At 37.2% G+C, this 20,842-nt stretch overlaps 1 protein-coding gene across 2 annotated transcripts in view; it reads left to right on the top strand.

Moving 5' to 3' along the window:
* Positions 1-6,171: 6,171 nt before the first annotated feature.
* Positions 6,172-20,842, top strand: part of stxbp6 (syntaxin binding protein 6 (amisyn)) — a 43,157-nt gene continuing 28,486 nt past the window's right edge. Inside the window, exons 1-2 of one of the 2 annotated variants that reach the window (XM_039671369.2) lie at positions 6,172-6,430; positions 14,429-14,627. In XM_039671369.2, coding sequence (XP_039527303.1) covers positions 14,474-14,627 — 154 coding nt within the window. In that variant the 5' untranslated portion in view covers positions 6,172-6,430; positions 14,429-14,473. Of the gene's footprint in view, positions 6,431-14,326; positions 14,347-14,428; positions 14,628-20,842 lie in introns of those variants that run through there. The other variant, XM_089120029.1, reaches the window with a different exon arrangement.

Raw genomic sequence — 20,842 nt, forward strand, 5'->3', positions numbered from 1 at the left:
AAATTTTTCGTAGGGGTGGCCAGATGGGGCCAGTTAAAATCTTGGGGTGGCACACCAAAACTACAGTATAAACCATAATTTCAGAATTGTTTTCTACTGTTGTAATAAACCAGCCTGTAGAAAAAGAAATCAGAAAGACTTAAGGAAACTCCTACTGATATACTTTGGTTTATTGTGTAATATTTAATGTTACTAATGATATTAGTAGGGCCCAACTAATATATATTACATCGTACATAATGATATATATTATATGATATATAAGGGTCCTTGCCCCACAGCAAATTTCCAGATACTTACATAATTGTGATGAATTTAATCAGTTTTAAGTTATTAGTTAGCAGTGTAAGATTACAGTTAACACCTTTAAATATTACATAAATGTATTATGAATTTTTAATACACTTAATGAGTGTATACATCAGCAGCAAAAAGTAATTCTTGAAAAAATCTGCACAGTAATTTTATAAAATCTAAATATGTTAATAAAAACAAATTACTATTAGTTCTCTTTTAAAATTCAATCAGGCAATCATGTCACAATTTTATATTTATATATTAATGTCAAGAATTCAGAAGTGCATAGCCTAAACTACAAATAAATTATATACAATTAAATTATGCTTATTTAAAATGTATTGAGCAGGCTAGGTATAACAAAATATATTGGCTTTTAATAATATTTCAGTGCGCAAACCTATGATTAAGTTACATGAAAAACAGAGAGCACACAGCGTGTATGCGCATCGCGGGTGCAGAATGATGTGCTCTAAGCAACATGGAGTCAAAATGTGCAGCAGTACTGCGCTTCATAAGTGCGCATTTAAAAGCTCATGTCACAAATCGAAGAAATGTTGAGCGCACAAATCCAAGTGCGATTTGTTCCTTTGTTTCACAGTTATTGTGCGTTTGATGCCGATTCATAATCCTTGTGATATGTATGTGTGATCTAACAGAACACGGTAGTGAGTCGTTTAAAAACAGCAACAAACTCCAAGAAAATAAAGTAATTTTATGCGAATATACAGACTTTTATCTACAGATCATGCATTTATAATGTCAATATATCATATTGGAGAGAGTTTTACCGTGCATCCAAGAGGCGCGCGTGCTGTTTGAATATGAATGGAGAATGATGACAGTCGCAGAGGAGGGAAAACGAGTTTATACTTTAATGATGTAAGCATACTTCTGTCCCTCACATTAAGCTATGGAATGACTTCAGATGACTTTGTCACCCAAACTGACGTGAAAAAACGGGAGGCGCCGAAAAGCGCGCAGTTTGCATCCCTGCCTGTCCAAACGTGGCAAAAACACACCTAGCTGCTGTAACAGTGTACCATTTGGCACTTAAAAAGCACGTCACGACACATAATTCCCCGTCTTCTTTTACTTAAGAATATTTTTGACTTATTTATAAAATGCATAACTGATACTACAAAAATTAATACTGGCCATTGGGGGTGGCCAATGGGGTGGCCAGGAGTCGGCCAGGGGTGGCCATGGCCACCCCTGGCCACCCCCTGGTGGCGCCATTGGGTTATACCAGGCAACAGCGCGCCGCGCCCAGTCGGAAAGCAGACAGCCGCGCTACCGCGGGGGTGTTTTTCCACATTCGAATATTCATTTTCAGTTTTTAAAACTTTTTGAATATATATTCGAATTTAGAATATTCTTTGACAGCCCTAAATGAGATTCGAGCTAGCTAGCCAATCCATCCAAACAGTGAAAGAACCATATGACGTTAACGTTACTTCAGGCAGATTAAAATAGCATCAATTTGTGAAGAACAAGGTTGCAAATGTTAGCAATTACCAGTAACGTTACGTACCCGATTTCAATGGACTGATGGAAGAATAAATGTTATCTAATCAAAGCAGACGAAACCGTCACCATCCACTCAGATAACGAGAACTAATAACGTTTTATTTACGCTATAAAAATACATGTGTAACGGTAACAGTAAATTACATAACGTGAAGATAACTACCTTCGTCCCAGAATTGCTTCTTTTCCGTCTTCTTGAATGACGGCTTACTCCCAGAAAGTACGTTTAGAACTAACCGTCTAAAAATTCAAAATTCAGACCGCGAAGATCCCATGCAACGCGGTGGCTGTAAAACCATTGTAAAACTCCGTGAATACAGTGTTACAATAATAATACAGGACTGTCCATTAATTTCCCATGGTGCATTGCCTTTTACAGGTAAAACGCAAAATATACATTGTTGTAAAATTTCCTGTAAAAATTACATCAATTGCTAACAGTGTAGTTTTAATCTGGATCAAACCTTCAGTTTGTGTTGTTCAAAACTTGTCAGTGGGATTTGGATAACTTTGATTAAAAAAAAAAACAGGATTATCCTGATCCCAACAGGGGGTGGGATTTCAAGGTGGATTTCAGAAAGAAAATGTAGTAAAACTTTAAAATTGGTCAAATAATACATTTGTATCATTTAGTGTATATACTTTTATTTATATTTTGCACTTGACTTGTGCAACCATTGTAACAGCGATAAAGTAGACATAGGCTAACAATTAAGCTATTCAGAAAAATAAAATAAAAATTATCTTGGCCCCATTTGTATTTTGTCTCAAAATAAAAAACACTTACAGTGACCCCATGTTGGCTCTTCTACCTGTTATTTACTGGTAGCCCACATTGTGATATGTTGTCCCATTTAGAGCACTGGTAATCTTGAAAACTGTGTATCTGGATCAGGGTGATCCAGTCCAATGTTGCTTTGAAAAACCGGCATAAAAGTAAGATGGATTACCTGATCCTGGATAGGAAAAAATGGGATTTCCAAATCCAAATCATTTTGATCCAGATTAAATGTTTTGAACTACTGGCTGCTTAAGATCAAGATTTTTATTCATCACACACAGTTATGCAGAGAATATATAACCAGCGGTGAACTGTAAAAACAGGTCCACTACATGGAAAACGCAATTATTATCAGAATACACACAAGAAATGTGGATAAATATAGATATGTATGTAGGCCTACTAATAAATATTTAGGTGGGCAGAAATGTACAAGAGAAGAATGTGCGAACAGGTTGGACAACAGGTTGGACAACAGGTTTCCACATAGTAGTAACAAAAATACAATGCACTTTAATCTTGAATTAGAGGTACACTGTTTCTTTAAATGATCGAGTAAGTTTGACTGATGCAAAATGACACCGATAGGTATGAAATCATCAAAGGTGTATGACCTTTGACCTGAAAATTCTCATTTCTGCATTATAAGGTTGTTCATTGCTGTGACAGGATTGGTTTTATCTGTCACTGCAGGAATCATCATGGGCTGAGGAAGAGGGGAAATTCAGGTATGCTAATGGTATTTACTATTTTGACACATGCTGCAAGCGGTCGACCAATCAACAGACTGGGCCATCAGACCAATCAGAGCAGAGTAGACTGGGCCATCTGACCAATCAGAGCAGAGTAGACCAATCACAACAGACTGGGCCATCTGACCAATCAGAGAGACTGAATCCTTCATCGGTGTTGGACAATCCAAAACATAATAGGATTGTTTAAAATAGCATAATATGGGCACTTGTACAGTACAGTTACACATATTAATTTTATGTTTTGTTTGCCTATTTGTTGTTGCATATGTGTCACGTTTTTATCATATTATGAGTTAATTTTTGATCAATATCATGTTAACGCTTATGCAAATGTAATGTCAACACATGTTTTATCAGTATCACATCAGCCACATTTAGGCTATGAATTAAACTCAGCATTTATATCTGTTTGTTAAATATTAATTTAAATTAAGCTGTTAATAAACAAGGGTCTTTTCTCATTTCTTTTTATTTCTAGGCTAATAGTGTGCAATGATGTCAACATGTTTATTGATACACTATATCAGACAAATAACACATTTATGCATTTAGTTTAAATAAAACATTACCACTGAACCATATGGTAACTTCAAAAACTTCAACTTCAAAACGTGTCAGTAACATACGGAGTAAAAAACAACAACAAAAAATGAATTTATCAAAATATGGACAAAATGATGAACTCCGATTTGTAGTATTCTGGAAATAAAGACTGATCGCTGAGTTCTCTCTCCAAACGCCAGAACTTTATTTACTGTTTAAAACTGTTTGTATTTGTGAAAAGCTCCAGGATAGTTGTATAATATAAAGCCAGAATGAGGAAATTAAGGAGTTAAGGAAGTGAACCATAGCAGGTACAGTGTCGCGCGCGCGCGCTCACCGCGTCATTCACGTATGCACATGTCCACGCGGTCAAACACTGAAGCACAGTGGCGGTTCTACTTTGAATTACACCCAGGGCGAGACCCCCTTCAAAAAAAAAAAATTATATTATATAAGCATATTATAGGCTACTGTAAAAACTCATAATTAAAGTTGATTTTAGTTGATCATTTTGAAAAGTATTAGATAATATGGTGACCAAAATCTTGTTCAAAAAGCCTAATACACAGTGAAATCAATTCACCAAGTTAATAACATAAAGATTTCTTTTAAAGGAGTGTCTTTCATCTTACATACTAAACTTAAAAAAAAGGTTAACACAAAAAAAGGTTTTATAAACCACATATTTTAGCATTTGAATCATCTCTACAAAAAGAATGACTCAATAAAGATACATTACTGACATTTATAATGCACAGTAGCTTATCTTTTATTATTAATAGTAAAATTCGCACCGATTTTCCCATGGCTGTCGTTGCTATAGAACCATGCACTCATTACACTCTCCACAACGACAAAGGATCGAGTTTTAGTAGCTTATGTATTTCCACCACAGAAAAACGCTTGCTGTAGCTTTGCTAAAAGATTTATTTACGGAGAAGAGAAAAAAACACCCAAGTCAGTGTTTGGGTGCACGTGCACTCCCATACTGAAAAGTTTATGAGCGCGCTTCCCGTGAGCGCATAATGAGCGCGCTTCCCGTGCGCCTATTTGAAACATAGAGGATTTGAAATAACGACCTCGAGCGCGCAAAAGACGCGATACGTGAACTAATCAGGAGATCCCCTTGACATCGCTTCTGCGCACGGCACCTTCTCAGGAAGCAGGGCGCCATTGCCAATAATTGAATCGAAATGATAGAAAATAGAAAAACTTCGCGGCACAGAGTATTTTTTAACTGCTCGTGCCGCCCCCCATGTGACATAAAGAAATGCCGCCCCGGGCGACTGCCCGGTTCGCCCGTGCCTAGAACCGCTACTGATTGGCAATGGCGCCCTGCTTCCTGAGAAGGTGCCGTGCGCAGAAGCGATGTCAAGGGGATCTCCTGATTAGTTCACGTATCGCGTCTTTTGCGCGCTCGAGGTCGTTATTTCAAATCCTCTATGTTTCAAATAGGCGCACGGGAAGCGCGCTCATTATGCGCTCACGGGAAGCGCGCTCATAAACTTTTCAGTATGGGAGTGCACGTGCACCCAAACACTGACTTGGGTGTTTTTTTCTCTTCTCCGTAAATAAATCTTTTAGCAAAGCTACAGCAAGCGTTTTTCTGTGGTGGAAATACATAAGCTACTAAAACTCGATCCTTTGTCGTTGTGGAGAGTGTAATGAGTGCATGGTTCTATAGCAACGACAGCCATGGGAAAATCGGTACGAATTTTACTATTAATAATAAAAGATAAGCTACTGTGCATTATAAATGTCAGTAATGTATCTTTATTGAGTCATTCTTTTTGTAGAGATGATTCAAATGCTAAAATATGTGGTTTATAAAACCTTTTTTTGTGTTAACCTTTTTTTAAGTTTAGTAGGTAAGATGAAAGACACTCCTTTAAAAGAAATCTTTATGTTATTAACTTGGTGAATTGATTTCACTGTGTATTAGGCTTTTTGAACAAGATTTTGGTCACCATATTATCTAATACTTTTCAAAATGATCAACTAAAATCAACTTTAATTATGAGTTTTTACAGTAGCCTATAATATGCTTATATAATATAATTTTTTTTTTGAAGGGGGTCTCGCCCTGGGTGTAATTCAAAGTAGAACCGCCACTGTTGCCAATAATTGAATCGAAATGATAGAAAATAGAAAAACTTCGCGGCACAGAGTATTTTTTAACTGCTCGTGCCGCCCCCCATGTGACATAAAGAAATGCCGCCCCGGGCGACTGCCCGGTTCGCCCGTGCCTAGACCCGCTACTGCAGCTGTCCCTGCCACGGAAAGATTTTACCCCCTCTCCAGCTGCGGGTTGTGCTGTCGAGGCACACACACACACACACACACACACACACACACACACACACACACACACACACAGCACTACAGAGTAAACACTAGACGAGCACTAATCGCTGCAGACACAGTGTGTGACTGGAGAAGCGCGCGCTCAAACTTTGCACGTTTCCAGATGGGAAAAGCAGCGTAGCCGGGGCGCGCGAGAGTAAAGCTGAACTCGCAGTGAAAGGTAAGAAAACACCACATGATGATTAATAGTGAGAGAAGAGGGACACTTATACATATAAAGATGCTATAAAGCTCTTGTAGTCTTATTTTTTTTAAGTTTTGCCTGTTTACTGTGACCGAACGCGAGTCACGGATCTTGTGTGACAGAAAAAAACGCTCAATAACATCTTTCTGAAACTAACAAATATGTCTCTTGTGTGTCTGGCGACAAACCCCTCAGGCGACGCTCTTTCGGTTTCTTTTGTGATTCTTCAGCTTTTACGAGACGAATCCACGCTGATTTTACTATTACAGAAAGTTGTATTGATCGGAAACATCGCTACTGTTTGTTTTTTAGATAAACTACAGAAGGATTGATTATTTGCTGAGAAATCATTTTAAAAACTGTGACTAGTGAAAATCTGGTCAGTTCAGCATGTGTTTCATGATGAAAGCTTCTCGTTTTCACGTCAGCGGTTTTGCTTCATCATCACGGGATAAAAACAAACATTGTTTGCCGGACACGTTTAACAAAAACATTAGACCAAACACCTTGAATTATAATTACATATTTGATCTATTGTTCATTTAAATGTAGCTACCCATGTTTTAAATAGTGCTTTTGAAAAAATAATAATATTGTATAATTATATTGAAAAATATGTTTCAAGTCACTGAAGCCTCAAGTCTCCTTTATTTATATAGCGCTTAATCTACAATACTGATTGTTTTAAAGCAGCTTCACAGTGGCCTCAAATGACCAGCCGAGTGTTTCCCACTAAACCCTGATATTGGACTAATTTGCTTGTGGAAGGAATTCATCATTTGCTGACTTTATAGTACAGCGCTCCTGAAGGGTCATGATGCTGGAAAAAAATATGAGATGGGAGGAAAAATATGTAAATATTTTGCGTTCCCACAAGGAACTTTGTGTTCGCTCTACACTGGCATCAGCAATGGAAAACGTACATCTGAGTTCACACTGCTATAAGATTTAAAGGAGTAGTTCACTTTTAAAAAAAATTGCTGATAATTTATTCTCCCCCATGTCATCCAAGATGTCCACGTCGTTCTTTCAGAAGAGAACAGAGCAAGGCGAGCATTTGAGCTTATAAAACTTAAGTAAGCAATAAGGTACGAGAGGCTGTGCTGTATCGTGAATAAGTAACAGCTGAAGGGCGTTGTTAGGCACGGCGCGAAGCGGAGTAACCCCTTCAGCCGTTACTTATTCACAATACAGCACTTGCCTTTAGTACCTTATTGCTTTTATAAAACGGTTGCCACACAATATTAAAGTAAAAAACAATGTATTAGTGCAACTTTCTTGAAGTAAAATCACTAAAAGCCTTCCTTCCGCTAGAAAAAATAGTCCCTGAGTGTGAACAGCAACAATGTTCCAATGTTTAAAATGCATGAAAGCTCAAATAAAAACAACATAGAACCGCAGTGTTGCGCAGCGATCAGTAGAGCCGTTGGGTGAAGCGGTTATAGCCGTGTTTTAGCGTGAATAAAGCACAGCTCTTGACCAATCAGAATCAAGGTTTTATAAATTTATATTTTTTTTTACATTTTAAATTTTTACATTTTTTAAATTTAATTTTTTTTTATATTTATAGTTTTATATTTAATCAACTGTTTTATAAACTTTGTTATTTATTTATTAAATGAGCGTTCGTTTCGCTTGATAAGACCCTTATTCATCGTCAGGAATCGTTTAAAGGCCTTTGAACAGTTTGCACTGAAACTCTCATTTGGACCTTGAACCGTTTGGTCCCCATTGAAGTCCATTATATGGAGAAAAATCCTGGAATGTTTTCATCAAAAACCTTAATTTCTTTTCGACTGAAGAAAGGAAGACGTGGACATCTTGGATGACATGGGGGTGAGTAAATTATTAGCAAAAGTTGTTTTTTTTTAAAGTGAACTACTCCTTTAAGACTGTCATGTGCCACTTAACCAGCGTAACACAAACCACATTTAATACAGGCTGTAGATGTGCATCCAAAATGAAAATCTGAGGACATGTTTTGAAATAACACTCCTTATAGATTTACAACAAAAAAAAGATTTTACAACATTTTTACAGACAACTTGCATTACAAAAAGTAATCCCTCAAATTGCAAAAATAGGCCTATTTTATTTATTTGTAATCCTTTGTTGTGATGCAAAAAATCACTTGGTGTGACAATAATGATCAAATATATACAGTGAAAATCACTTTCATCTGTCAATTAAATTAAGTGGTTGTAAATAAAGTTTGGTTAAATAAAATTATTGGTAAAATGCAAATATAGTATTTTTTCACATCACAGTAACACTATATTTTACTGTGAAATATAGTAAAAACAATATATAATGTAGCATAACAAGATTTATAAGCTTATATATATATATATATATATATATTTAGGCTGGTAATTTGTTTTCCAGGAACACCACAAGAAATTTGACTTTCTCATTTGTACAAAATAAACACATTTCAAAACACACTTCCGGGTTAAACATTAAAGCACTCTAGTGTGATAAACAGTGCAATTTTGTACCCATATTAGTTAAATATTGACAAATTCATCCACAAATAATGCTTTTTTTTTTCACTTAAAAAATTAGATGCATAAGCTCAGATCAATCAGTTTTAAAAAAGAAATACAAAAATCCAAGAATTGGTAGTAATAAAGCATAACAAGCGATTTTGAAAAGGCCGGCCGTTTTGACCGGGAACACAGAAAGTGTGATGGTTTTCCAAGTTAACAACATGAATGCTCCTCAGTATTTGCCATCAATCCTACTCCATTACTGTGTGATTAAACTGCTGGAGTTGGCTTTTTTCTGTTTCTCTCTCTCGACTCGATGCCTCTGGTCTGATTTAGGGTTTATGAGGGGATTGTTTCAGGAGCGCTGGTCTAAATATAATGAAGTCCACATCAGGTTTCTTGGGTTTATTGGGTTCTTGGTAATAATTCTCACTTGCTGCTGAATCACCACAGCAGATGGACAGCCCTTGTATTTATGTACCATTCGAAAGTGAACGGCAACCAAGGGTTTTATTCCTCTCAGTTCACAAGTATAATGTGTCACCGCAAAACATAAGTGTATTTTAATATAGCAGAAATCATACGAGCATCCATTTAGCATGTTGTCTTGACAAAATTGATATGGTAAATGTTGAAAATCAGAGAAAAGGCCCAAGTGGTTTCTGAACGAGTAAAAAGATGATCTATTAGTCTATTAGATTTTCGGCTGATTCAGGGATTTATAAACGGCCGGGGATTGATGGAAAGCTAATAATTGAATCATAAAAATGGAAGCTTAGATATAAGACCGCGGTAATGAGTAATTAAAGACATTTTATCCTCCTAACAATTCATTTCAATTTTAGTTGATTCAGTAAAAATGGCTAACACTTTACAATAAGGTTCATTAGTTAACATGAGCTAACAATGAGCAATACATTTGTTACAATTAAACTCCGATGACTTTATTAAAAATCCAGCTGTTCATGTATATTCACCATCCTAATCTTAAATGTACAGAAAAGCTTTCTCAGTTAATTTTGGAATCTTAATTAAACATTTAATAAATTTGTAATACCACAGTAACAATCATAAATGTTTCTTAAGCAGCAAATCGTCATATTAGAGTGATTTCTGAAGGATCGTGTGACACTGAAGACTGGGGTAATGATGCTGGAAATTCAGCTTTGGTCACCGGAATACATTACATTTAACAGTACATATTTACGTTATTGTGTCTAAGGCATAAGCCTCATGGGCAGAACAAGACGTGATAAATGACATGGTGCAACTGCACCTCCGGCCACCGGAGTTCGATTCCCGGCTTGAGATTTTTTGCCAATCCCATTTGCTATGGATTGAACTTTAAGGTCCAGTACGTCCCACTGATGCTCGGTTGGATTGAGATTTGGGGAGTTTGGAGGCCTGGGAAACACCTTGAACTCTTCATCATATTCCTCAATCCATTCCCGATCAATATGTGCTGTGTTACGGTGCATTATCCTGCTGAGAGATTATTCCCACATCCACCAGGAACACCAGTGTCATGAAGGGCTGGACCTGCTCTGCGGTAATTTACGTCCACGAGTCACCACTGCAGACCGGGATCAACACACACACCTCGCCGTTTCAGAGATACTCAAATAACAATTTGGTCCTTGTCGAAGTCGCTAAGATCTTTATTCGTGCCCATTTATCCTCCATCCAACACGTTGATTACGAGAACCGATTGTCTGCTGACCATCTAATCTAACCAGACCTTAATAAATGACCTTATTAGGAGATGCTCTGCGATACTCGCTTCAGTCATCATTTTTTGGCTCATCAGTGTATATTTGTCTTCAACTGGTTAATTTTATAGTTTAATTATTTAATAATTGTTTAAGAAACTGAAATAGAGAGGACTCTGTGCCATATGTTGCTGGTTTGCCACTGTGACTGGGTTTGCCACTATCTAAAGAAGGCTTTCAGTATGGAGCTTGTTTCCGCCACTGAATAAAAAAATAATAATTGCGAGATATGAAGTCAGAATTGTGAGAAATAAAAGTCGCAATTGCGAGAAAGTCGCAATTGTTGGATATAAAGTCGCAATTCTGAGAAATAAAGTTGCAATTGCAAGATAAAGTCACAATTCTGAAAAAAAGAGAATTGAGACTTTTTATCTCACAATTCTGACTTTTTTTTCTCACAATTGTGAGTTTACATCTCGCAATTCTGACTTTCTAACACATAATTGTGAGTTTATATCTCGAAATTCTGACATCTTTTTTCAGAAATGTGAGATATAAACTCGCAATTGCGAGTTATCAGGCCAATTCGAAAGGGAAAAAAGACTAACTTTTTTTCCTTTTAGAATAGTTTTTATCTCACAATTCTGACTTCATAACCTGGAATTTCGACTTTATATCATGCATTTCTGACTTTATAACACACGATTGCGACTATATCAATCAATTCTGACTTTATATCATGCAAATGCAACTATATCATGCAATTGCGACTATATTAATCAATTCTGACTTTATAACACGCAATTGCAACTTTATATCTCGCAATTCTGACTTTATAACACGCAATTGATATTGTCAGAATTGATTGATAAAAAGTCACAATCAATTCTGACTTTATATCTCACAATTCTGACTTTATATCTCACAATTCTGACTTTTTATCTCACAATTCTGACTTTATATCTTGCAATTCTGACTTCATAACCTGGAATTTCGACTTTATATCATGCATTTCTGACTTTATAACACGTGATTGCGACTATATCAATCAATTCTGACTTTATATCATGCATTTCTGACTTTATAACACACAATTGCAACTTTATATCTCGCAATTCTGACTTTATAACACGCAATTGATATAGTCAGAATTGATTGATATAAAGTCACAATCAATTCTGACTTTATATCTCACAATTCTGACTTTATATCTCACAATTCTGACTTTTTATCTCACAATTCTGACTTTATATCTCACAATTCTGACTTTTTATCTCACAATTCTGACTTTATATCTTGCAATTCTGACTTCATAACCTGGAATTTCGACTTTATATCATGCTTTTCTGACTTTATAACACTCGATTGGGACAATATCAATCAATTCTGACTTTATATCATGCATTTCTGACTTTATAACAGACAATTGCAACTTTATATCTCACAATTCTGACTTTATAACACGCAATTCTGACTTTATATCAATCAATTCTGACTATATCAATTGCGTGTTATAAAGTCAGAATTGCGAGATATAAAGTTGCAATTGTGTGTTATAAAGTCAGAAATGCATGATATAAAGTCAGAATTGATTGATATAAATTCAGAATTGATTGATATAAAGTCGAAATCAATTCTGACTTTATATCATGCATTTCTGATTTTGTAACACACAATTGCAACTTTATATTACGCAATTCTGACTTTTTATCTCATAATTGTGAGATATGAAGTCAGAATTCTGAGAAATAAAGTCAGAATTGTGAGACAAAAAGTCGTTTTTTTATTTTTCATTCTGTGGTGGAAACAAGCTTCCATATTTCAGTGACTAGTAAGGGGAGATTTAAATCATTTCAGATATCTTACTGCATCTGCTGTTTCAGCAAATGTTAACAGGTTTTTAAGGTCATAGTAAATCAGCTTTGAAAGATGTGGCTGCATCCCCCTAAAAAGAGTGCAGAAGAACATTTGAATGTTTTCTTAAAAACAGGAGTGATGCTTCGACACTAGAGAGTTTAATGGGCATGTGTTTTGAGGGTGTGCAAAGAGCCAAGCCAGTTTGACATCAAGTGGAAAAACGACAAATTGGATATCTAAAAGCCATTTGTTCCTTATTTAGGTGAGACAACAGTGTGCAAACGAGACAACATCAGCACTGACCTTTTCATGACAGAACCATTGCCTCCAGGCCCGCTGTTTGCTAACAGGAGCTTTGTGCCCTTTGTTCAGGCATTGTGACTGTAACTACGAGTCTTTGTTCTGTTATACAAGGATCATGAGTTTGGTGCAGCCTCCCATATGCCAGTCCACAATGACTGCTGACTGACTGAACGTGTGTGTGTTTGTGGCTTTTGCAGGAGTGTGTGAGTTGGTCTGGGTTTGGTTCTTGAAGGTCTCATTAACTTTTTGTAATATTAGGTCCGTATTCAGAATTTAAGTTTGGTCCAAGTTTTTATAATATCATGATGTTTCTGCTATCAAGTTATGTTTCAAATGAAGTTGATATTAACAGGTGTCATATATAATGTCTTTTATGTTCATACATTATGAATGCAACAACAACAGTTGCAATATGCAGCTTTTGTTTGCCTGCTTAATTCTCCAATAATACGTTCAGTCGGTTGTTGCCTCTTCTCGTCGGGGTCTTAATCACCCTGTCAGGCTTTATTTTGCAATAAAACCTGCTGGAATGTAAATTATCCCTTACTTAACCCTCTGGGGTTCTTCGTTTCAGAGTCACATTCGGGACCTTCGGGTCAAAATTGACCCAAAGGGCGGGATTCATATTTAAAAAAGAAAATCATAATTTTTTTTAACTTGTTTTTTATAATATTTTTTTTCTTTTCTTTTTTGGTGTTTTGAGAAAATTTCAAAAATAAAAAGATTTATAATTAGTATTAATGCAATAATTATGACCAAATTTTCCCCCATTGAATATAATAGAAACAAAAATGATTTTGTATTTTTTTTAAAGCTGTATTTCATTTTGGAGTCGAGCCTAGGCCTCATAAAAGCAATTTTTGAAATGAGATGGATGCCAAACATGCAAAAATGCAAACACATGTATAATCTGAATTTTTTGGTGTGTTATAAATATAATAGGATAAAGGTGTGTTTGTGTGTGTGTGGATGTGTCTGTTTTGCACTCTTGATGTTTTATAGATTCACCCCTTTTTTTCAAGATCGTTGCTGATTTGTAGATTGTACGCTCAAAAAAACTCAGTATTTTCACATTTTTGCCAATTTCCCATTCATTTCCTATGCGGGTCATTTTTGACCCGAAGGTCCTGAGTGTGACTATTTTTTTACGACCACTTAGACTTCAGGACAAATCCTGTCCCCAATATATTTTATATCTGAAAACTTTATCTATATACGTAATTTATCACAATAAAAATAGCGGAGGTCTCTCCATAATTCAGACGCTCTGCCGATGTTGATCCGTGTTTTCGTCCTCGATCCGATTCATGTTTGGCCTGACAAGCTTCAGCAGATACATTTTTGTTTTTTCTGTTTATGTGGAGTAAGTTTGTGCTGGACTGTGTGTTGTGTTGGAGTGTGTAGTGCAGTAGTGTTTTGGTGTTATCAGACACAGCTGCAGTGCCGTCGCATAGACTGTTTATATAAAGGAGAGGGGCTCGGGATTCTCTCAATTCTGCACTCGATGCATCCTTGATATCAAGAACACATCCAGGTACTTTCTCTGTACAAGGATGCAAGATCGCTTAAACTCATATTGAGAAACTGTAACTGTGTCTCATTTTTTCTGTCGTCAGAGTTAAGAGAGCCCTGTTGTCACCCCGCCTGTGCCATCGGCTACAATGAGTGGCAAATCGGCCCTCAACAAGGCGGTCTTTCTTCCGAACGATGAGCGGATGTTGGCAGCCGTGCAGGTGAAGAGGAGGTCGAAGAAGAAGATCCCATTCTTGGCTACAGGAGGCCAGGGTGACTACACCACATTCATCTGCTTATCAGGTAAAGACTTCCCTCTGCTCGTGTTTGAGCATATGATTTGATCCGTAATTATTAAACTGTGGCTGGAGACTTCACCCACACCTTCATGCCACAGACGTGAATGATTCCTCAAATCAGATTTATTAATAATTGCTATTTACTTTCATTTAGAACTGCACGATCAGTAGTATCTAAGAAGTGTTGAGATACTTCATGGTTGTTATTAATATTTTTATATATTTTGTTAAAGTTTAAATGAATTTTTTTTGTCATTTTTGTCTATATAGTTATTTTTTATTTCACTTTTTGAGAAAACAAAAGCCTTGTCAATTAGCTGAATTTTATTTTATTTCAAGTTATGAAAGGGTTTTTTATGGTTTTGCATGTCAATAACTATTATAACCCTGTGCACAATTGAGACAGAAAAAAAAATGACAGGATTTACTCTGAATCGAGAATTTACTCTGTGATCTGCTCATGTGTAAATGAACACGGTACTGCGCTTCACTCTGAAACGTGTAGCGCATATATTTATATAATTAAATTATAGCCTTAGTGATTTGATAATTGCACAAAGCAATACCAGATTTTGGTTTTGGTTGTGTAATGTAGATTCAGGTGGTTGTTACCTCTTCTGTAACAGATCCCTCACTTAAAGAGACCATTTCATGCACTTGCTAAGTCTTGATTTACTTTTTGAATGTTCCAAAAACAAATTATTTTCCACATATTCTCCATTGTTGCAGCTCCACTCTTCCCAGTCTGTCAGTAATGCTCTCTTTATTTCCTGTGTCTATGAAGACCCTCCTTCTGAAAAGCACACTGTGCTCTGATTGGTTGGCTGGAGCAGTGTGTTGTGATTGGTCGAGCGCTTTGAGTGTGTATGGGAAATGTCCCGCCCCTTACCATAACCGCAAGTTTAACACACTACTAACTCACTCAACCAGGCCCCGCCCCTTTATTCTGTGTATGAATTATTATAATGAGGAATATTGTGACGTGTTTGAAGAAACTCAAGACTACAATGGAGGCGCTACAGGAGTTCAGAAACACTGACAAAGCGCTTTTTCATGCACAAACAGGAACATTACAGACACTAAAGAAAGCGTGATATGTCCTCTATAAATGTCAGACATCTCTCTATGTGAGTGGTTCTTGTCTAGAATAAGCTGAACCAGACTTCACTTCTATAGTTTGTTTTTCAAGACCACAGAAGGATTTATACCATATGCAGTCGTTCGCTTGTGATTGAGAACACCTGTGTTCCTGAACTGTCTATGATGAACATAAGAAACAACTGCTTTCCAAAAAATATTACTACAATGAGTGTGAGTGGAGGCGTTTCCTCCGTCCCGGTGCCAACACAGAGTATCGGTCCAACTGAATCACGGTGGAAGAAATAAATGTTGTGGTGCCTCTGGACGCCTCGGGGCTCGACTGCTCGTCACTGCGGACTAATGAATCCCAAACTCCACTGCTGAATGTGTGTGTGTGTTTCTGTGAACTCTGATTCAAAGGATGTTGAGTAAGTTAAACACTGGAGAAAATGAACAACAGACAGTCCTGGCTTTACTACTATTGAAATGGAGCACTGCTATTAGTCAGAGGCAAGGAGATGAGACATTCTTAGAAATATGGAATATATCAGTAATCGTAATAGAGTGATTTAACTGTGGTTTAATGGAATGGTTTATTGATTTTATTAAATGGTGGTTATCAGTATGTAGGGCTATGCCGGTAAACTTGACAATCTGAGTAGCAAAGGTTCGACAAAACACAGTTTTTTGTATGTGAATGCTAATAATAAAAGCCTCAATAGGTTAGCAATTAAATGTTACAATTACAATTTAGTTGTAAGCTTTGTCAGCTTTGTATTCTGTTTTGCGATCCCGATTATAAGCGGATTTAAGAATATTCCATTAGTTATTCCACCGGACATGTCTCTTGTTTCTTGTCCCGAATCTTTACTCGCATCTCTCCCATTTTCGCAGGGGAGTATAAACGTTTCTTTCTTTGGTTCGCTTTTAAGTAGGCCTATTACATTCGCATTCTTTAAGGCCCTTGCACTCCGAGTCCGAAATTTCTGCGTGTTAAAAATTAAATACGACCTCACGTTGTCAATGGCGCTTTCACACTGCCTCCGAAACTTTCGTCCAACATAAACAAATCGGATCGGGTTCAATTTTCTGCGTTTTTCTCATTCATAGCATGCAGTTTGAATGGTGTTTTGTTTGAAACATGTGGAGCCTGCAGATCTCCCACTCGCTTGATAGATGCCAATGCTAACAAGGAGAGCAGTCTTTAGCGAGAGAGGTTTTAGATCAACCGACTGGAGCGGCTCAAAGGCGGCTCCTTCAGGGCCCTAAGGACCGTGGAGAGGTCCCAAGGTGGCACCGAAGGGGGCCTGGAGGGGTTAATCCTCCTAGCGCCTTTCAGAAACCTTACCACCAGGTCATTTCTACCCAGTGATTGGCCAGCCACCAAAGCATGATGCGCCGCGATGGCTGCCACGTAAACTTTGAGCGTGGACGGGGTGCGGCCCGAGTCCTGCAGGAAGGAGAGTACCACCAATAACTCACATGACTCTGGGTCAACCCGATTTTTCGAACACCAGTTGGAAAAAAAAAACAACCACTTTAAAGCATAAAGGCGGCGGGTAGACGGGACCCTTGCTTCAGAGAGTGCTTAAGACCGTCCGGAAGGTCCCCGGGTCACACATGGAGGGCCGGGGATGCCATATCGTTCCGTTGGCCTGTGTGAGTAGATCCTTCCTCATTGGAACAGGCCAGGGGATTGTGTCTGACAACTGAACAAGCCCCAGAAACCACGGTCTGGATTTCCAGAGCGGAGCCACCAGAAGGACTGGGCATCCGTTCTCCCTGACCCGTTCGATGACCTTTGGGATATGCAAAAGCATAAAGGGGCCGGCCTGGCCAGGGATGAGCCAGTGCATCTCTGTTCTTCAGCGCGTCTCTGGGTGTTGACTCTTGAGGCAAATTTGGGGAAAAATAAAACGGAATTTGGGGAAAAATAAAACGGAATTTGGGGAAAAATAAAATGGAATTTGGGAAAAAAATAAAACGGAATTTGGGAAAAAATGAAAATGGAATTTGGGAAAAAATAAAATGGAATTTGGGGAAAAATAATAACGAATTTGGGAAAAAGTAAAACGGAATTTGGGGGAAAATAAAACGGAATTTGGGGAAAAAATAAAACTGAATTTGGGAAAAAATTAAAGTGGAATTTGGGGAAAAATAAAACAGAAGTTGGGAAAAAATAAAATGGAATTTGGGAGAAAAAAAAACGGAATTTGTGAGAAAAATAAAACGGAATGTGGGAAAAAATTAAAGCTGAATTTGGGGAAAAATAAAACGGAAGTTGGGGAAAAATAAAATGGTTTTCATAGTGCCCTACATATGAATGGTTCAATAACCTGTTCTGGAGAGAACGGTGACTTTCTCCCAAGTGTTCCCAGGCAGACAACCTATTTCCAACTTACCAGGATGTTAGTCCTCATGTTGCAAGGTTGAAGTCTCGTGATAAGCGAGAATGAGCGAGAAACACAAACTGATCTATGGCAATTCGACATAATTCTATGTATTAAAGTGGGAGGAGGGGTCCGCAAGTGAGTTTTATTACGACAGTGTTGCGAAATATATAGGATGAGAAATTCAAGTCACACTCAATGAAATGAACTTTATCACACGCTGTGGGCATGTGGTTTTCTTTCTGACCGATCCACTGATTACACATGAAGTGCTTCCTTCACTTCCTTCTTTAAGCAGTTTGAGTTATCTAGTGGAGATTTTTTGTAGAGATGACTGAGTTGTTAAACCGGTCACATTGTCTACATAGTCATCTAGTCCCTTTAGGGCAACTCCAAATATTATTTAAAGCATTTTAAGGAAAAGTACATTTTAAATTTCCAGAATAAAGTTAGAAATCAGGCCTGTGTGTAGTTGGGTGACTGAGTGATCATTATTAAAGATGGTTTGAGAATTAGCCAGTTTTGCCTGGAAGCAAAAAATAAATGTACAAAATCAGCTTTTCTATCACATGAGCTTTGGCTTTTATCATCCAATCGTCCTGCCTCTAAAGAAGAAGTGCTGCTTTTCAGCGTTCATGAGTGTCTGTGGTTCTCCACCACATTTACAGTTTCTATTGCCTTTTTTAGTCCCATTTTTTTTTTTTTTTTTTTTTAGAAACCAAGCATTTATTGAGAGATATTGTCATCTCCCACTGACTGTTTTTTCATTTCATTTGTTTTATGTATTATGGTGTTACATCCTAAATGACATCCTGAAAAAATATCAATACTTTTTTATTAACTATATAATTAGTGTTTAACACCATGTTATGCCTCGTAATTCTTGAATTTAGAGTAATTTCACGTTATTTTATCATTTGCAACTTTGAGAAGTTACAAAAGTTCTAATTTAGTTAAAAAGTTAAGTTCTAATTTCTAGTTTTCATTTTAAGAATTGTCCTCAGCAAATATTTAGTTTCTGGATGTTAGATAACAAACACAAACGTGTCTTTGTAAAGCAGCCGTTCAGGAATGTTGGCATGTCTGGTATGAATGTACTTTTTGTTTTGCTGTGAAAGTGTCTCTGATCTGTGTTTTACACACTTCACAAACCAGCTCTTTGGACTACAAGCCCAATGAAAATACTTTATAACATAAATTACTAAGCTAACTGTCTTCTTTAGAAGGATATTCATAGAAAATGTTGTGTGCTTCAGTGTCATGAAACTGAAATGAGAATTATGAGAATTGTGGTAGTCCTTCAAAAAAAATTGTCCTGCACTTATATCTTGGAAATAAAGCTTTGCACGCTTCACCCTCATAGCCCTCTTGCTCCATTTTTCGGTCTTTGTTCGGATGTTTCCTAGTATTGTTCTTCCCTGCTTTGTTTTTTCATCTGAAACGTTTCTCTGTGTGCGCTTTGCCAGTGTGGCTGGATTTATTTATTTCTTAGTCCAACCTATAACAGATGAAATTACTTTTGGTATTTATTTGCTGATGTGAGAGTTTAATGGCAATTTATATATAGGCACTGCACTATTCATGACACCATAGTGAGATTAACTCCTGCATGTGGAGGTATAAAGTTGAAATAACTGTTAGAAAGAAAGCTCTTAGATGAAGTGCACTCTCCTAAACCCCGTTCATTATTTAACACCTGAACCTCAAGATCTGCCGCAGTAGTGTTTGTTATCCGACTCTGCCTGTCTAATAATTCCTAAGCTCTGCGATTGACCCTTCGCTAAGCCACGCCCGAAAACCGCCACTGGCCAATCGTGTCTTAGCAACCGTTACTATGCGCGGGATGTCTGGCAACCTTTCGAGCGAGGGAAACATGCCGAAGCATTGTGCGTATGGATTGTGCAAATCTGATAGCCGGTATACTAAAAGTTTGGATGGGGAAGTGGTTTTTTTTTTCTTCCCCAAAATCTAAAAGCCAAGAGGAGAAATGATGGCCGTGATTGAGCAGTGTGAGACCCACTCACAACTAAATGAAGACAGGATTAAAGGTCCCCTGACATAGGTTTTTTTATTATTTTATGTTTCCTGGGTTGCCCTTATAATTTTAGTATGTTTTTTTAGATCAAAAATAGTCATAATTTAGAAATAAAAGGCATTTTTTAGGCTCTGCTTAGAACACTCTGTTAGAAGGGGCGTGTCTACTGTGGGATTCATTGTAACCGCCCACTGCTGTGATTGGCTGACATGCTTGCATATGAAATAGCTACATATTACATGTGAAACTCTCTTGAATACATTTTGCTACAGCTATTATACGTTACGTTATACCCATTCACAACTAAATGAAGACAGGATTAACAAAAACTAAACTATAAAAAACTATCCTATTGTTTGGAAATATTGACGGTTCTATAATGCATAAATTTTAACGTAAAATAAGATGATTAAAGACAAGACGGAGGCTCACTGACATACTTTAAAATTTATTTCAGCATTTTGTTAATCGACGGCCGACTCCTGACTGAGTAACTTTAACCCAATCCGATCACGGCTCTCCCGGTATTAGTGTTGTACCACAAGATTTATGGATAAGCTGTTTGATTTATAATGGATTATTTTTCACATTTCACATCAAAGTGGTCGGCATATGAGGCGCTGCTGCTTGCGGTGGGACGATATTTAATTCAATTTTTAAGAAATGATTCTCTAATTGGTTGCATATTATGTCGTGAATATATCTCTCGAATGG

Source organism: Pimephales promelas, chromosome 15 (assembly GCF_988280905.1).
Source record: "Pimephales promelas chromosome 15, fPimPro1.hap1.1, whole genome shotgun sequence".
Lineage (NCBI taxonomy): Eukaryota > Metazoa > Chordata > Actinopteri > Cypriniformes > Leuciscidae > Pimephales > Pimephales promelas.